Source organism: Engraulis encrasicolus, chromosome 16, assembly GCF_034702125.1.
Source record: "Engraulis encrasicolus isolate BLACKSEA-1 chromosome 16, IST_EnEncr_1.0, whole genome shotgun sequence".
NCBI classification, from domain to species: domain Eukaryota; kingdom Metazoa; phylum Chordata; class Actinopteri; order Clupeiformes; family Engraulidae; genus Engraulis; species Engraulis encrasicolus.
In genome coordinates, this window is record NC_085872.1 from 37,373,616 (window position 1) to 37,393,583 (window position 19,968).

The following is a 19,968-nucleotide window of genomic DNA, read 5'->3' on the forward strand; positions in this document are numbered from 1 at the left end:
ACAAACAAAATTACAGTAGATCACATTGCAAGCCACAGATGTCTATAATCTGCCACAGAAACGTGGAATCAGCTATGGAGTGTAAATGCAATCATAGATGCAAACTAATTTATTCAATTTTGACAAAATAATTTTTCAATGTCACAAGTGACATTGGCAAGCCAGCTTAAGCAAAGCTACCTAAGTGTCACGTTTGGATTCAGCATGCTCCTCTTGAGACTGAGTTCAGATCCTGCCCCCTGCTGTCAAACAAGTGCATAGCAGCTACTGCAGTGCAATTCTCGCCATTGTCAGACAGCTCACAAATCATCTGTTACCTTGAACACTACACAGGGAAAGTGACAGACAGGGGGTAACAAAGTGGTCAGTTGTCCCGGGCCCAGGGAGACAAGGGGGTTTAGAATTGGGTCCTCATTATATTATATGTATTGGATTGGGGGCCCTTTCAGATAACTCTGTCCTGGGCCTGCTCAATAAAGCTGTCAGTGGACCTGCCTCTGTGCTATGTTCTGCAATAGCGTAGTATCAGAATTTATTTCATAATTAAAATACAAGCTCAGACAAAAAAGAACCTGCGTACAGAGTATCAAACACATTCTGTCTTTTTATTGACACACCAAAAAGATCACTTTGGTTTGGACTAGAGCACGACATTTTTCGGGGTCCCGCGGGATTCCTGCGGGATGGGAGTCAAAATTTTAAAGATGAACGGGAGCAGGCAGGAGCAGGAATAAAGATGAATGGGAGCTGGCAGGAGCGGGAATAAAAATGAATGAAAATGAATGATTTTGAGTGGGAGTGGGCAGGATTGGAGACATTCTTACAGGATTGGGATGGGATGGGATTTCCTTTTTTTACTCCAGCCCGGGATGGGATTTTTTTTCTGGGACTGGGATGGGACGGGAGTGAAAATCCACTCCAGTGTCATGCTCTAGTTTGGACCACAATAGTAGCGTTATGACATGTACATTTTTTGGAAAAATCACAAAAATAAATAAGGTCAATCGTCATCTTTCTATTCAAGTATGTCTGTGGATTCTACAGCCGTTCACACATTCTTTCACTGTTCACTCAACACCAATGGCAGCATGACAGTGGCAGCGAATTCAGTACAGTTTATAAAAATGTGATGATGTCTTTAAAAAACAATTTCATCAGGCAGGGCTTTAGTCTGCAGAACACATACACACACACGCACGCACGCACGCACACACACACACACAAAGGTCATCTTCAATTTGCTAATTAAATTATAGGTTGAAGCTATACATTGTGGTGCATAGTAGAGAAAATAATTGCATATATGCCTATTAATTAAAAAAAAACCCGATGTCAACATAATGGTAACAAGTGACAAGTTACGCTATGCGAATGAGTGCTTAAAAACAGTTCCAGATTCCCTGGTGCTGTTGTATTGATGTTTGTGCTTATGTCTAAATATCTGAAAATGTGCAAGCAGTAGCTTCTTACTCCTTCGCTAAGGGGAAAAAAAATCGCCACTTGATGCTGTTGGAGGGAGATGCTAACCACAGGTTACTTGTTTCTACCTCACAGACTCCTGGCTGTGTGAGAACACCATTTTGTGACAGCACAGATAGGAAACGGAGAGCTAACAGAGCATGACAAGTCACTGCTGTAAGTGCAATAAAAAAGTACATGTTAACATAAGGTCACAAACGTAGTTACTTAAAGTGTAAAATAGCACACATACAAAGTACACATGTGTAGGCAGTGAAGAACAACATGATAGGTTTGAGTAACAGTGCTGTCCCATAACACAGACCATGAGAACACACAAGCCCAAAGCTCAAACGCTCAAAACTCTTCCTCTGGAATCATTTGTGATGGTCAGCTCATCTTGTGCAGGTTAGAATCCACAGACAACACACAGTACAAAAGACTGGCTCACTGAGCACAGTGGTCTGCGGGTGCCCGTGGCCCTGTGTGTGTGTGTGTGTGTGTGTGTGTGTGTGTGTGTGTGTGTGTGTGTGTGTGTGTCTACTGTGCACGTGTGTATACGTGTGTCGTGTGCGTGTGCGCGCGCTCGTCTGTGTGCGTGTGTATGTGTGTGTGTGTGTGCGGCGCGCATGTGTGTGTGTGTCTGCATGCGTGTGTGTTGTGCTGCATGGACTGTGTTGTGTTGTGTTGAGTGTGTCTTGGTTTGTGCTGTGCAGTGCTGTGTGTCTGTCCGTCTCCATTGGTTAAAGGATGCGGTGCCATGGCAGCAGTGTGGTTCAGCTGTCCGGCGGCGTGGCTGCTGGCACAGGGGCCTGGAGGAGCAGGTTGCGGAGATGCTCCTCGTCCTTGAATGGGTTCTCTTTGTACTCCTGTCGCAGCCAGTCTCTGTACTGCAGTTGAGAAGAAAAACAAAAATGTGCATATCACATTGAAAACACATGGGGAAATGCACAATTAGAATGTTTTTGTTTGCTTTATTCTATGGCAGAACTACATTGAACAAGACCAGAGATACTGTTGCTAAGACCGTCTCTGTCAAGACCTCAATGTACAAAATGTAGTTCTGCCATGGAATGAAATACATTTTGAAAAAGGCTTCAAATGTGTGGACCTCTCAACGAAAAAGCAGGCTGTTCTACAAACATCCATTGGCATAATTCACAAAACATTACTTCACATAGCACAGCACAGCACATTTAAGCACTAGCACACAACCACAATCACAGCTGCTCCCTGTAAAACTACGGTACACACGTAATGCAGCATCCATGGATACAGCTAGGCACAAGGGACAGTGCCATGACAACACAGACACAAACACACACCGCCACAGCACCATGACAGCATAGAATGGATTCTCATGGTAGAATGATCTCAACAATGGCTGGCTTATTGGAGTTTATTTTTGACATTAGGGGTGGAAAATCAAGGGGTTATTTGTTTGATTTGGTAACACTATAGAATAACAGTCCCTTAACAAGCTTTATTAATACTTAACAAACAGTTTTTAATTAAGTGTTTATAAACAAAGCATTTACAATGGTTGTAAATGAGTCAGAACCAACCTACAGCTGCACAGTGGAGTGGCAGTCAACTCCTTCAGGATGAGTTAAATGTGTGTTTGCCTGCCTGACACTTCTTAACTAGTAACTAGTCGTTATCTTCTGCTCTAGAGGACCAACATCCAGGACTGTTGCGACTGTATTGTGTCTGCTGTGTGCTATGTGTTATTATTTCTTACCCATTGACAAACATTTGTAAATTATTTGTTGATAATTAGTTAATTGTTTACAAAGTGTTTATAATGCTTTCTGTGTCACTGTTTATTTGGTCAAATCATCGAGAAAGCTGTGGTGCTTACAATTAACACAGACCTTCACTCCAACACCAGTAGGATATTAGGCTACATGCATGAATCAATTGAATTATTAGCACAGGGTCCAACACAGAAATTTAGTTCTATATAGCGCTTTTTATCCAATTGTGTTTCACAGTACGTAATCACAGTTCTGTAAGAGGGGATCTGGAGGTCTGACCTCAATCTAGCATTTCCTTCAGAAGCTATGGATTTGACACAGCTGGAGTAATGTAAACATCCTGCAGCAGTGTATGGCACTGATTCACCCTGAGTATTGCAAAAGTGGTTTCAGAAAGCGGCCCATCTACATGCCAAATAGGTTATGCTAATTAGAATCAGGTGGGTTTTGAGTATGCTTGCAACAAATATGTGGCAATAATAGCCCAAGGTGACATCACTTATCAGCCTGAAAACGATGATGACACAAGCGGTACGCTCTTTCTGTCAGCCCTGATGTTCTTTTAATGCACTGCTTTAATGTGGCCACCAAATGCATCGTTCAATCCCATGGATTTTAGGAAATAATGTATGGATATTAGCCTGGCAGTGGGACCAAGCAGAAAGCTTATAGTGTTGAGTATATGGACTGAAAAACCACTTATAGATAGCTTAAGTTTAAAGTACAAGTAAGTTTTAAGTATGTAAGTAAGTAAGATTTAAGTACACTAGAGGTTATTACAGACCCTTAACCTGTTAAGACACGGCGTTATGAATTTGCTGTTACCAGAATGTCAATGACCAAGTCATAGTGCATTACTAAAGGCCCTGTGTTATGTAACATTAGTGTAGTACTATGGTAATTAACTTTTCAATGACTATTACAGCGTTCCACTGGTGGTACGGCCTGCATTATGGGGCCAAGTGTTGAAATAACATTTTAAGATTGAATGCATTGTACAGTGCACAACACTTAGAGGGCTGAATATAGCACTCTTCTAGGGCCCATTTGTCACACTCTTAGTGTCGAATTATGGAACATTGCAAAATTTAGTGTGCCTTTTTCTTGTAGTACTACGGTAGTTTTAGTAAATTTCAATGTCTATTACAGCATGTCACTGGAGGAACGAGGTGCATCAAGGGGCTACTGAGTGTTTTTCGTACATATGTTATGTGAAGCTAACATAAGGATCAACATCAAAGGCCAAATATAAACATGAGTAATGATGACCAAGCAAAATAGCTCAGCTCACCTGCTGTGCCTCGTTCTTCTCAAAGTCCTGCAGCTGCCTCTGGAAGCCCTCGTTAGGGCCAGCGCAGGGTCGAGACGCTCGCACTGCTGCCAAGGCCTCCCTCCAGCCCAGCTCTGTCACCGTCATGATGTAGGCCACCACCAGCGTCACGCTGCGGGACACGCCAGCCAGACTGGAAGAGGACAAACAGACAGAGACAGATGTGCTTTGCTAGAACGGTAGGCATGAGGCCCAATAAAGTAGCCTTGAATCTTGACAGACACACACACATGCACACAAGCACATGCACATGCACACACACTCGACAGACAAACATACAAAGCACACAGACATTACAACATCAATACATTACAAATAGTCTCACACAAAGTCTCAAAACTTAGTCCCTGGTATTATTATGGTGTAAAAGGGGTTTTGGCTAAAGACTACTAAGGATGTTATTAATAGTCAAGTGATGAATGTTGAAGCATGTCAAATTAAGTAATGCATGATAAGCAATAATAATGCGCATTACAATTACAAGTCTACAATGTCAGCAAAACAAAGGTGATATAATATAGACTGCACTGATAAAATGGAATTGGCCGCCTTAGCATGTGGTAGGCCCACCAGTTCTTTACGTCAGACACAGCATGGAAGCTGACATGTTGACAGCATTGTTTCAGCATCCTGGGGTCACTCCCGTGGCAGGCATTTGTGTCAATATTGACATCTGATAACATTTGTTTACAGATTTAAGGAAGTTCAAAAATAGCCTTCCTCTTTTGCTACCCCCAAAATCTACTTATCAGCTTCTGGATACATTTGCCAGCCGACCAAACCTGCTAAGTGGTAACTATATCAAGGGAGTGTGAAGCAACTTCTGCTTGAGGCACTTCATCTGTCTCAGGTTGTGTGTATTTGTGTGTGTGTGTGTGTGTGTGTGTGTGTGTGTGTGTGTGTGTGTGTGTGTGTGTGTGTGTGTGTGTGTGTGTGTGTGTGTGTGTGTGTGTGTGTGTATGTGTGCGTATGTGTACATGTGTGTGTGTTCACACACAACCGCTCGAGGGGGTCAAGGTGCGATTGAGCGCAGGCCGGGACCTGGTGCAGGGCACAGTGCACACAGGTCTCTCTCTCCACATGATGTGGGTGAGAGGCTGACCTGGGGTTCGTTTCTCGAAAGCATCTTTGCTATCGTCGTTAGCAAAGTCCGTACGAGCGACTCAACTCTCTCCCGACAGCGACGCTCACCATTAAATCCAAGGGAACGGAAGACGGTCTTGAGACGGTTAGCAACGACAATAATCGAGAAACGGACCCCTGAGCAGCTGAGCTCAGCTGCATGGACACCCATCAGTAGGGGTGTCATGATATAGTGCTGAATATAATGATTAACGCTTGAATTTATCAATCAATCAATCAATCAATCAATCAATCAATCAATCAATCAATCAATCAATCAATCAATCAATTATATAGCACATGATCATAGTACACAATTGTCATTCAATGTGCTAAATAGTAGAGAAAGAGAAAAGAGGAGAAGAAGAAGCTTTATTTTGTTATAGATAGTAGGTAATTAACTAGCTATCACCAAAGTCAGATAAAAATAAAGCTGTTTTTAAAACAAGATACTGTTGGGGCCGTTCTAATTTGGACAGGAAGTTGGTTCCAGCATTTCGCAGCATACTGACTAAACGCCATTTCACCCTGTTTAGACTTGACCCTAGGCACAACCAGTAGAGGAGATTCTGAGACATAAGACATCGATTAGGATGATATTGCTCAAGCATATTTACAATATATTTAGGGCCAAAGTCATTTAGTGACTTATAAACTATCATTTAGAAAAAATACCGTACCGTACCGGATAACTGTACCATACACCGTGACACCGTGATACTTACCAACCTCTCATCCAAGTGTGCCTCTGTTGCCAAAAGTATAAACTGTGACCATTTCCTCCTCATAACTTCAGAATGACAAAAAACATGTATTGTGCCTTTAAACATGTGCTTTTTATATGGTTTTGCCTTAATTCTCAGATATAATCAGCACTACTTGCACCTTATTGAAACTATTTCAGTTTGTGTAGGACTATCAATGCTTTCCAAACATATTCAACACAACTTTTCAAAATCACCGCAATAATACTGAAAACTGTCCTAATTTTGGTCACAACAACCGTGAGGTAAAATGTTCATACCGTGACACCCATACTCACCAGTGAACCAGGCAGCCCTCGCCCTTCAGACGACACTCATGCATAAACATGATGCTCTCCTTGAAGTACTGCGTGCTGTTTTACAAGACAATAACAACAGAGGGACACAAACCATCATTCAACGAGTATGAAAGTATGCAATAATCCCCTCACCTGCACTCGGATGCATGTTGGCAAACGAAACACACACAGGCACATACTGATTGCATTTCTGTGCAAACTATAAAGGCACATATAGAGACGGACATTAAGACATTTACAATGCATCAAAATGACATTCAAAAGGTGAAGATCTCTGCAGTGTGTGTGTACATGGTGAATGCGTGTGTGTGTGTGTGTGTGTGTGTGTTTGTGAGTGCGTGCGTGCGTGCATGCGTGCGTGCGTGCATGTGTGTTTCCGAGTGTCTCTGTGTATGTGTATGTGTGTGTGTGACTGTGTGTGTTGGGGGGATGGTAGTGTGTTGGTCGGTGGTCATATCATTTTGACAGTTGCATAAGTGACAAGCAGATGGTGCAGGTATGGGGAGGTATGGTGGAGGCTGTTTGTGGGAGCATCGGTGTCATCAAGAGGGATGGGTGGGGACGTCACTCACAGGGCCATCCATCCTGCCAAGTGACAGCGCCAGGATGAGAAACTGGTGCCTGTGTCCACTGCACGAGCCCAGGGCCAGTTTCACATTAGCCACCCAGTGAGTTTCGCAGGGTTGTTGATGAGTTTTAATGGCACTGTGAGTGGTGTGTGCATGTGTGTGTGTGCGTGTGCGTGCGTGTGTGTGTGTGTGATTTGGGAGGGGGGGTGAGTGTGTTTAGGTGGAGGGTGGGGGGGTTAAGTCGATGTCTGGGGCTGTGCTTAGGGAGGGTGGTGGTGGTGGTGGTGTGTGTGTGTGTGTATGTGTGTGTGTGTGTGTGTGTGTGTGTGTGTGTGTGTGTGTGTGTGTGTGTGTGTGTGTGTGTGTGTGTGTGTGTGTGTGTGTGGAGGAGTGGTAAAAATAAAGGTTCACTGCAACAGCACAGGGCTCATAACTTCCTTCCTGAGCTCAAGGGCCTCAAGAGGAAACGTGTGTGTGTGTGTGTGTGTGTGTGTGTGTGTGTGTGTGTGTGTGTGTGTGTGTGTGTGTGTGTGTGTGTGTGTGTGTGTGTGTGTGTGTGTGTGTGTGTGTGCATGCATGCGAGTGCATGTAGTGTGTCTGTGTATGTTTGTATGCTAACAAGGATGTATCAGTTAGCTTGTTATTGTAAGTGTTTGTTTTGTTGAGCAATAAAACGTCAATAATTATTTATCATTTTAATGATTGTGTGATGCGCTTACACGTTTTGGGTAACACTTTATTTGACGCCGGTGTCATAAGCATGTCATTACAGTGTCATAAAAGTGTCATTACACAGTCATAGATAAGTCATAAACATGTATGACTACTGGCCTTAAGTGACATTCGGTTATGGCCAACATTCATAAAATGTTTATGACATGGACATAATATTTATGACACATGCATAACTGTGCCATGACACTATTATGACACTGTAATGACTTGCTTATGACAACGGCGTACAAGTAAAGTGTTACCCCAGTTTGTATACAGCTGAGCTCAGCATACATACTTCTACTCAAATGTGAACTCCCGTGCAACACAAACACGTGCACAAAGTGCCCGAGTCAGGTGCTGCAGAGTAGACCCATGGGAACTAGGCCTACACTGTGAATGGGATGACGATGACACATTCACTCATGCAAATTCTTTTTCGTGAACCATATCCTTTTTTCTGGGTTGTCAGAGAAACGCCAGACGCCCACAGATTGCATGAGAGATGTTGATTGGTATCACTCGGTTCCGAGCAGGCTGAGCCTGTGTGTGCCTTGCCGTGCTGTGTGTGGATGCTGTGTGCTTACAGGTTTTGTGTGGGCAGGTCTGCTGCAGCGATGCACAGATAGGTCATCTCCTGCAGGAGAAGACACGGGGTTGACCATTAATGCCTTTTTGTACGTTAACTACCTTCTGCACAGAAGAGCATCTCTACACCACACCAGAAAATCAACAAATGCAACCACCAGTGAAATGATTGAAATACATTGATCAGTGAACGACTTGGATACATGTGTGTGTGCTTGTGTGTGAACGTGTGTGTGAATAATAAGACACATTCACATATACACATATAGGAATACATGTTTACCATATACAGTATTCACATTATACATGTACAATATTCCTGACACATACTGTATATCAGTGCTTGCCAACCTTTTTTGTCCTGCGTACCCCCTTAGCAACTTTTTCATATGACGAGTACCCCCTCGCCCTCATTCAGGCTCTGTTCCTCTATCCCAATGTGACTACACTCAATATATTTGTTATTATTAAATTTTTCCGCGTACCCCTTCAGGTGTGCTCACGTACCCCTAGTGGTACACGTACCCCTGGTTGGGAAACACTGCTGTATATCACACAGAGAATTTGTATATTATGTAAATATGTCTGCATAGCGGTATAGGCACTATATGTCCACATGCTACCATCAGATAACCCTTTGTTAAAACACTGCTCCTACTTCACATGCAAATATACACATATCTAATCTGTTGCTGTGAATCTTATTTTTTTGCTATGCCCATGAGTGTTCATTGGACTGGATTTTGATAACTGGCCAGAGTGTGTTCACATAATGCTGCCAGTTAAAATCTCTGGCGGTTTGCAAATGAGACGCCTTTTGTTCACAATCACACTGTAGTACACTGACAGGCAACACAGATCCACTTGTTTCAAATGAAGGACAGGAGTGGCTGCTTTTACTCATTCACTCAATGCTTAAACTGTATTCACTGATAAGAGGACCTGGCTGCTGTTCCCCTTTCACACACACACACACACACGCACGCACGCACGCACGCACGCACGCACACACACACACACACAATGACACCCTCCATTGACAGTATTTGTATTGTGTAGTTTTAGCATCCAGGTTGAGAGGGAAGAAGATGGTCTCTCAGTCAACAATGCCACTGATTCACTTCCACTCACAAATACGCCACATATCTGCACTCCTGAGCACCCAGGCAGTTCATGTCCAAATTTTCAAATAAAAATAGACCCAACGGGGGGCGCTGTGGCGCAGCGCGCTAAGCCCCCCACATTTGGGCTTACATTGCCCACGGGGACCCCGGTTCGAGTCCGGACGGGGTCATGTCCCAACCCTACCCCATCTCTCTCTCACAACCGTTTCCTGTCTCCTCTCACACTGTCCTATCATAATAAATAATAATAATAAAAAAAATAAAATAAAAAAAATAGACCCAAAAAAAGTGTGGTATTGTTGTTCAATTCAAGATCAACATCTGTTCAAAAGCAACTAAAATGTGGTTGAATGACTACAAAGAAATTCTCACTTTATTTTACTCTAGCAAGAACACGATTTCTGGTAACTCCAGTCCATTGTGGTGGTAGTAGTGGTGGAAGTGGTGGTGGTGAAGCAACACAACAAGACACAGCTTTTTTAGTCTGATCTTGGCGTGCCTTCCTCTGATAAGGGTGATGAAGTCCCCAGGGCCGGTGTGCTAAAGAGGTCGAGTGTGCTTGTGATCCACATCACTGAACCTTCTGCAGCTCTGAGAAACCGTTGCTCGGAGCGGAGGCTGGAAGACCAGTTCTTCAAAGAACTGTTGATCGCACTGTGTGTGTGTGTGTGTGTGTGTGTGTGTGTGTGTGTGTGTGTGTGTGTGTGTGTGTGTGTGTGTGTGTGTGTGTGTGTGTGTCTGTGTCTGTGTACGGGGAGGGAAGAGGGAGACATCTTTTTTTGTTTTGTTGCAATATTTGCAATCATTTTTCAAACACTTGGGTGTATTTCCAAGAAAGTCCTCCACACTCCACTATAACTTGAATAGAGTCTAAATGAATAATAATCTGACATTTTCAAACACTTAAGTGTACTTCAAAGATCACATGTGATACAAACTCCCCGAATTATACAAATAAACTCCTACAAACAAACACACAAGGTGTCACATGTCCTATATGTGAAATGCGGCCTCCACCTCTGTCCCCTCTCACAGGAGTCCTGGCCCCTAAAATAAAAACCTGACCTCGTTATCTTTGCTCTGATTCCTGGAGCTCGAGTGCACTTGAGCAGCCCGCGATGACAGCCCCCCTCAGGGCACTAATGACAAGTTGGCACGGGCAGCACTCTGTTGCCGACCCACAAAGAAAGCTGAGAGTGGCCGGACCGGGCCGCGCATACCAGAGACACACATGCCTGCATGCCATCACCTCCTCGGCACTATGCGGCTGGGGAAGCCAACAGCAGGGGGGACAAAGGGGTCAGTTGTCCCCGGGTCCAGGGCAAAATTGGGTCGCATTGCATTGCATGTATTAAGTGGGGTGGGGCTTTCAGATGACTTTATCCTGGGCCCGGCCAATGCTGGCCCAGTATGCGACTGCAACAGGCTTGACAAATGATGAGGTTGAGGGGTGAAGGGCAGGGCCGGGCCGGACTGGGATGAAAAATCAGGCCGGGCGTTTTTAGCCAAGGCCGGTCCATCAGGCATTGAGAGACACAAGGAAGCCTTTGACATCATTTTAGTCATCTAATACGAGCTACTTTTGACCCTAACAGACAACACGCTTCATTACTATCTGATTATATCACAGAGGCCTGCTTTAACGGTATGAGGACTGACACCATTGAGGGGAGGGCCAGGCCAAAATCATCAATAGTCCACCGGGCAAATGCCCTGTATGCCATATGGTCATCCCAAATGTAGGGGGGCATGGGGTGAAGAGTCTGGATGGGGGGCTGTGGGGGAGTAGAGGCGTTGGGTAGGTGGTGGTGGTTGCAGTGGCGTAGCAGAAACGGGAAGCAGGCTCATGTGAACTGCACAGCATTCCGATGACGATGACGAGTCCTTGTGTCTGTCTACAGGCCCAGTGTTGGGCACACGCATTCCAGACGAGTCGCGAATGGGTATCACACTCTGGAGTTTGCTTTTGTTGAACACATGGTTTCTTGCATAGCCTTATTATTATAAAGAACATTCAGAGCTGCTCTGTGGCTGAATGCGTAACACCATTGCCTGAATCTCATCTTGTGCTTTCATATTTAGGCAGTTTTATGCACATCGTCCAATTTGCTAATTCAATGTCCAAAGTGTTGAATAATAGTGCATTTGTTACACAGTAATAACATGTGGCAAACATATCTGTCAGTTCATTAGTGAATGCATCTGTGTTTGGTTGTAGTGTAATAACAGTATAATGTCCTAATGGCCTTAACCCCACTGCACAGAGCCTATGTTATAACCTTTCTGTCACCCATATTGTAATGGCTGTGTCTGATTCTGATACTTAAGGCTCTCAGTAAGTCATAGCAATGTTGTTATGCTGTAGTTAAGTATTTTCAGCACATAGTCAATAGGCTCGCCGGCGAGCCCATCTGCACTAAGAGGCTACAAGGACATGGCAAGTCAGTATCTGTGGTGAGGATGTGTTGATTTGTTGTTAATTGTGAATCACACTCTTCCTCTTGAAGAGATAATAAAGGCTAATCTGATGTAATCAATCCTGGGCTAGCCTGCCCCATTCCAATTGAGACCCTTTAAACTTAAAGTTATTTTGCCCACAAACAAAATCTCAAGTCTCTGTAGCACACATTAAAACAGACCTGCCTGGCAGGAATGAGTAAGAAATTGAGAGACAGACAATCGGAGAACAAATCTACTGCATGAGTCTTTACACGTGAGAAAAATGATTTGCATGGAAATGTAATGTGAGTGGGTCTGACACGAGGCGTCTACAATGCCTCCAATGCTGTCAACTGCAAGAACACATCTGTCTAATGTAGTCACTGGCTTCCATGTGCAGCTTCTTAGATTGTTGGCCCACATCCATATCTCCCGGCATCAGTTATCTCAACTGTCATTAATCTCAAATCATCCTGGCATCACGATTTGAAACCTATCTTGAAGTCTTCTGAGTAAATTAAAAAATCTGTTTAGAGGTACAATCAGGGCTCTAGATTAACAACAGCCAACTGGCCAAATGTTGGTGAAAGTTCAGTTTGGCTGGTAGTAAACACCAACTACCTTACTAGCCACTTTGACCCATTAGTGAGTGTGTGTTTGGCTGGAGATTGATTTAGAGCCCTGGATACAATGGTTGGTAAACTGGATGGTGTACTGGTGTGGTGATCATGAAAGGTGTGTGTGCTAAGAAACAAACACTGCCATAAGACCTGTGCCTGAGGTAGGTCGCAAACTGGCATTGTAACAGTGCTTTCTGCAGGAAGCAAGGCAACCATTTTCCTAAATGCAATGGCACAAGTACAGTACGCGCTGATGTGCTCTCATGCTAGGCTTGGCCACCATCTGCTGATTTACATAAACAGTGCAAAACAAAGCACAACCGTTTCCTTTTATGATTTACCTGAAGAATGGGTGCAGCTGTATCGTGAATTGACAGAATATGAGTGATGTTGTTTCTCGCTAGCTGTTCTCTGTCCCTTGCATCTAAAAAATAAATAAATACAAAACAACAATAATACAAACACACCCAATTTGTTCATGGATACAACGGCTGCAAACTTGTCTGAGTATACAAAAGTGGATGACAGAATGCTTTTCTCACCTTTAAAGTTGCCCAAATAAAGATCTGGTAGAATCTGAGAAAATGTAACAGATTATGTGATCATTTCAAATTATTTCATTTAATACATGCACTGTATTTAATACTTAGAATAGAAACTGCTGCTGGCATAGGCTACCGAGGCCCACCTAAGAAGAGGGAAAGGCAATGTGGAATCCTTTGGACTTTGGGACACCTATTTTGCCTTACATTATTGATCTGCTCTAATTCTTCAGAACCGTTTGGCTGAGCTCTCTGAATTGCATTTTCAATCAATACACAAACAAGTTGCTGAAAGCAGCAGCCGCCAGACATGGCTATAGAGTTGCAGTATCAAGGAGCACGTTAAGTATAGCCTAGTTATGACACATGTTGCTGCCCCACTAGCGGTTACGTAAGTCTGAAAGGCAAGACTCCCGTGCGTAATGGGGGTCCTTGCCTGTCTGACCTGTGCGTGCGAAAAGGGTGCAGGGGGGACGACGGAACGCTCTGCCAGCCAATGCGTATGCCGATGCCATCCAAGCAGCATTTCAAGAAACTACATCGCTCAGACCATTACCACGACGACATAACGATGGTAGATAAACGAAAGATGCGATCTTAATGCGCCAATTCCTTTCGCAGCTTTCCGAATATTGGTCCATCTATTCTACCCGCTGCTGGTAGTCCTGTCCGAGGATGCTCTGGCATCAGTATCCAATCTCATGTCTCACTGAAAGCTGCATTTGACTGCCTGCACAGTGAGGCTGGGTTTGGCAGTGTCTGTAGCGTTGCATTCTCCCAACCTACTTGATCGCTCAGGCAAACAAGACTGAGATAAAGACGCTCGCCAGCCCCAACATGCAACCTGACGTCCAAGTTCACATCCAGAAACCCGACGCAAGCCCAAACATGTCAAATAGCCTAAATGTCAAATCACGAAAATGCATAAACTTCAGAATGGCAATTCATAAATCATCGCGTTGTATGACGCATTAAGTTGTCGCGTACCTTGTTGAGTCCATTTCCCATCCTGACTGAGATGCCCTTCAAAGTGTCATGCACTGGAGTTTGTCAATTCCCTGTTTAAATATACAAGGAACCTTGGCGGCTCGAGCGCTTCGAGAGCAATTGGACTGGTCTACAAACTCACTAACTGAGCTATGAACGCGGTCGCAAGGGGTTTTGGGATATGCAGTTTTGGTTTCAGCTAGACTGTTTATGCGCAACACATGTAATACCGGTTATTGGCTGGAACTTTCTGTATTGCATGAGCATAACCCTATCAGTTTCTACTAGGCAATACACACTGGCGCTTGTAACTTCGCTGGGTTTGCTGGCTCTTATGTCACGCAGTTATAGGCTACAATTCAGTCAGGATAGCTCAACGCGAAATAAAAATGGCAAGGAAAAGAAAATAGGCTATAGGATATTTTCATATGGACAGTGCCTACAATACCTACAAATAAACTCCAGACTTCGTGAAACGTGATATATTAAGCTTAGTTTGCCGTAATGCAGAGAGAAACAACTCATATGGCTTTGTCATGTACTGAGGATGACGTCATTACGTCCATACGTTTATCCCCTTGACCCTGTGTAGTAGGGATGTAATGCTCTCTCTTCTACGTTGACCAGCATGAAGTAAAGCCACGGAAAACTATGCTCCGGTGTGTGTCTGATTCAATTCGTTTACACAAAGTCAAAGTGTAACATTGGCGACGAGGATAACAATCGACTTCGTATAGTTAAATCTGAAAGTGAGATTAGTCCGTATCTTCGAGATGGAGGACAAATCATCCGTGCCGAAGTTTGATTGCTACAAGGAGCCAGCTACGCTAGGTCCTCGCTGGACCAGGTGGCTAACGGCGTTTGAACTGTTTGCTGACGGGAAAGGTTTGATCATGGAAGCAAGGGTCACCGACAGCACAAAGATTCGGAGACGTGCATTACTCCTACATCACGCCGGGACGGATGTGCAGGATATTTTTTCCACTTTGGACGACACTGGAGGTTCGTCGGACTATGACAAGGCTGTGAAGGCGCTAAACGACTACTTCGTACCAAAGGTGAACAATGCATTTGCGCGCCAAACTTTCTACCAACTGTCACAGAATGCAGGGGAGACTGTACAGCAGTTCGTAACCCGTTTACGCCGGACGGCAAAAGACTGTGCATTTGGGGGTGACTTGTCTAACCAGCTCAGGGATGCTGTGCTAAGTAAATGCTCGTCTGAGTATGTGAGGAGGAAACTGCTCGAGGAGGGCTCGACGTTGGTCCTCGACAAAGCACTAGAGATCGCGGCACAGTGTGAGAGGGTGGAGGAACAGATGGCGGCAATGCGAGTGAACGACACAGACATCAAAGGCGCCGAGGCGGTGAACCAAATCTCGAAGGGGAGAGGAGAGCGGGGCAAATTCCGAAAACGCGAGGGAGAAGAGAAAGGCAAAGTCTGCTTCAGGTGTGGACATGGCGACCACTTCGCGAAAGACCAGAAATGCCCAGCTCGCGGACAAACCTGCAGAAAGTGCAACGGCAAGGACCACTACGCCAAGATGTGCAAGTCAAAAGGTAGTAGGGGGTCAGTGAAATATGTAGATGAAAAGCAGGAAAAAGATTTTGCATTTGTAGTGCGTGACAATAGCAACACAGATAGCCTGACATTTAATGTGGGTGGCGTGGACCTAGTAATGTTGATTGATTCAGGTGCCACGACCAACATAGTTGATGAAAATACATGGGAAGGGCTGAAGAAAAAGAAAATTAATTGTGAGTCAGCCAAATCCGACAAGAAATTGTACACATATTCATCAAAGGAGCCACTGCCGGTAAAGGGAGTGTTCACATGTAATGTGAAGATAGGCAAAAGAGCGACACAAGCAGAGTTCACAGTGATAGCAGGTCAGGGTGTACCGCTACTTGGCAGGCAGACAGCTACAGAGCTAGGAGTGCTAAGGGTGGGTGTAGATGTTGCAGCAGTCACCGATGTTAAGGCAGAGGTGAAAGGAAAATACCCAAAGTTATTCACTGGGGTGGGTAAGCTTAACACTAAGCAAGTTAGACTGCACATCGACGGCAATGTGGAGCCCGTAGCACAGCCGCTGAGACGGGTACCATTCCACCTGCGGGAGGCGGTCGAAAGGAAGATCGAGGAGCTGCTACGAATGGACATCATCGAGAAAGTGGAGGGTCCAACGCCATGGGTGAACCCTGTCGTAGTGGTGCCAAAGGCAAAGGACAAAGACATTCGCTTATGCCTGGACATGAGAATGGCAAACAGGGCAATCATCCGGGGCAGATACCCGATCCCGACCGTTGATGAACTGTTGCATGACATGAACGGGTCAGCTGTGTTCAGTAAGCTCGACCTGCGGTGGGGCTACCACCAGCTGGAGCTCACTGAGGAGTCAAGGGCGATCACAACATTCGCCGTACACAGCGGAACATACCGCTACAAGAGACTCATATTCGGGGTCTCGTCTGCAAGTGAGCAGTATCAGCACGAGGTGGCATCGGCGCTGACAGGCATCGAGGGAGTGGCCAACATCTCCGATGACATCATCGTCCATGCACCTGACCACGACACGCATCGCCAGCGACTACATGCAGTGCTGGAGAGGCTGGAGAAGTGCGGCCTAACCCTGAACGGTGAGAAGTGTCAATTTGAGATGGACAAATTAGTGTTCATGGGCATCTTACTGACTGAAAAGGGAGTAGGGCCTACCAGTGAGCGAGTCAGAGCCCTGGAGGAGGCGCGTGAGCCAGAGAACGCATCAGAGGTACGCAGCTTTCTGGGTCTAGCTGGGTACAGCAGCCGTTTCATACCCCAGTTTGCGACCATCTCAGAGCCGCTGCGGAGGCTGACAAAGAAAGAGGTACCGTTCGTCTTCGGGCCAGAGCAACAGGCGGCGTTCGAGACACTGAAACAGAAATTGGCAGAGGCGGGAACGCTGGCATACTTTCACAAAGATGCCCCCACCAAAGTGATAGCTGACGCAAGCCCGGTGGGCATAGGGGCAGTTCTAATCCAAGAGCAACAGGGTGCTATGGTGCCTATATGTTATGTAAGCAGGAGCCTGACAGACTGTGAAACGAGATACTCGCAGACGGAGAAAGAGGCCCTGGCACTGGTGTGGGCATGCGAGCGCCTACACCCATACATATACGGCAAGAGGTTCGACCTAGTGACTGATCACAAAGCCCTACAGGTGATCTACAGCCCCAAGTCCAAGCCATGCGCTAGGATCGAGCGCTGGGTGCTCCGCCTGCAGCCATACGACTTTCGAGTCGTGCACATCGCGGGAAAGTTCAACATAGCAGATCCCCTGTCACGTCTGCTGGGGAAAAGCGCTAAGAGCACGCCACATCATCATGGAGCAGAAGAATACGTGCGCTTCGTGGCGGTGCAGGCTACACCGCGGGCACTTACCACAAGGGAGGTGGAGAGAGCGTCCGCAGAGGACAAAGAACTGGATGAGGTGAGAAAAGCGATCAAGACAGGCCGTTTTGAAAAGTGCACAGCTTATGGCCGCATAGCGAATGAACTGTGTACTATTGGACAATTAGTGCTGAGGGGGACACGGATTGTGCTTCCACAGTCACTGCGCAGCAGAGCTTTAATCTTAGCTCACGAGGGACACTTAGGCATGGTAGGGATGAAGCAGCATCTGAGGGGGAAAGTGTGGTGGCCGGGGATGTACAAGGCAACAGAAAAATATGTGAAGGCCTGTGATGGATGCAAACTAGAGGCACGTCCTGATGTACCCGAGCCATTGCGGCCCACTGCTCTCCCTGACGGGCCTTGGCAAGACCTTGCCACAGACTTATTAGGTCCCTTACCTACAGGACATTCAATCCTGGTAGTCGTAGACTACTACAGTCGGTACTATGAGTACGAGATCATGCGTTCCACTACAGCAGAGAAAGTGATTGACAGCCTGGAGAACATCTTCAGTCGACATGGTCTACCAGTCTCCATCCGATCTGACTGTGGGCCCCAGTTTCTGTCAACACAGTTCCAGGACTTCTGCAAGGAGAACGGCATACAACACGTCAAGACGACACCGAAATGGGCACAGGCGAATGGAGAGGTCGAGAGGCAGAATGCCTCCATCATGAAAAGAATTCGCATCGCGCACGCAGAGGGGCTGGACTGGCAGAAGGAGCTACGAAAGTACGTCACCGTCTACAGGTCGATCGAGCACTCAACCACGGGCAGGAGCCCTGCTGAACTCCTGTTCAACCGGAAGCTCCGGGGTAAGCTACCAGACATCAGCACGCCGAGAGTCGACATCGAGGCACGGGACACCGATGCTGAGAACAAGGGCAAGTATGCAGAGTATGCAGACCAGCGGCGCGGCGCAAAACCATCACCGGTGCAGGTGGGAGATGAAGTTCTGTTGAAACAGGACAAGGTTAACAAATTCACCACAACATTTAATCACACACCACACACTGTAGTGAGTAAGAATGGTAATAATGTTGTAGTTGAGTCACCCAGTGGAGCTCAGTACTCCAGAAATACCACACATGTTAAGGTGTACACACCAGCAGAGCAGACAACCTCACCTGGCGAGAGTGAGGCACCGAAAGAGAGAGAGACTCATGCAGAACCGTCTGTGAGGTCCACACCAGAGACACTCACTCAGGGGTCATCTCCAAGCCGACCTCTGACCACACCGACTGAGCGGCCTCGCAGAGAAATAAAGCAGCCGGAGAGATTCACGGACTTCATTATGAAGTGATGAATGTATTAAAAAAAAAAAAAAGAATGTTCATGTTCAATGAAAGTGAATTCTATGCTGTTGGGATATGAATGTTTACATTTTTTAATATGTTCAGCAATTGATATTGAATGCATAATATCTGAAGCAGAAATGGTTCTATGAGTTAAAGGAACAAAAAGGTTATTCTGAGAATGTTTTGGAAGTTTATTTTGAAAATGTTAATGGTAAATGATAATCCATGAGTTTGGTACAGATATTGTGGACTGTAACAGAGTGCCACTGTGGTAAGATTTATGTTGAAAGTAATATGAGATCTTAATGGTGTTAAGAGTGTTAAATTGTTATTAATGCATTGGGTAAAGTTTTAATCCAAGAAAGGAGGGGATGTCATGTACTGAGGATGACGTCATTACGTCCATACGTTTATCCCCTTGACCCTGTGTAGTAGGGATGTAATGCTCTCTCTTCTACGTTGACCAGCATGAAGTAAAGCCACGGAAAACTATGCTCCGGTGTGTGTCTGATTTAATTCGCTTACACAAAGTCAAAGTGTAACAGGCTTCAAATTCTCTTTTAAGCCATACTGTAACAGTCCATATATTATCTAATTATGAAAATGTAACATTGTGAAAATAAAATGGAATGTGACCGGTAGAGGGCGCAATGGGTCTATTTAGCGAGGCCACCAATTCAGGTGCCAAACATGAAACGATAATGATAATGAAGTCACTTGTGCTTTCACGTGGATGGGTGTCGAGGTAATGAAACTATTTCATTAAAACATTACAATTCCTTTTTGTTTCGGTATGATCATCAGAAATTGTTGGAATAGTGTGAGTGTGATATGTCCACGTTGAGTGATGTAGACATGGACAATGCAAGCACCCAAACAAGGCACATGAAGATGCTGTCAACTTATCCTCTGAACCCCCCCCAACGA

At 45.3% G+C, this 19,968-nt stretch overlaps 1 protein-coding gene across 2 annotated transcripts; it reads right to left on the reverse strand.

Annotated features, from left to right (window-relative positions):
- Window positions 1-586: 586 nt before the first annotated feature.
- dusp22b (dual specificity phosphatase 22b) lies at window positions 587-14,438 on the reverse strand. Of its 2 annotated transcripts, XM_063219549.1 has the most exons (7): window positions 14,314-14,438; window positions 13,327-13,360; window positions 13,126-13,208; window positions 8,601-8,650; window positions 6,710-6,784; window positions 4,507-4,678; window positions 587-2,348 (listed from the first exon to the last, which is right to left on the reverse strand). In XM_063219549.1, the coding sequence occupies exons 1-7, from the start codon at window positions 14,332-14,334 to the stop codon at window positions 2,235-2,237; spliced, it is 549 nt and encodes a 182-aa protein (XP_063075619.1). In that variant the 5' UTR covers window positions 14,335-14,438; the 3' UTR covers window positions 587-2,234. The 2 variants fall into 2 exon arrangements, with proteins under 2 accessions (XP_063075619.1, XP_063075620.1); XM_063219550.1 differs by lacking the exon at window positions 6,710-6,784.
- Between the last annotated feature and the right edge of the window lie 5,530 nt (window positions 14,439-19,968).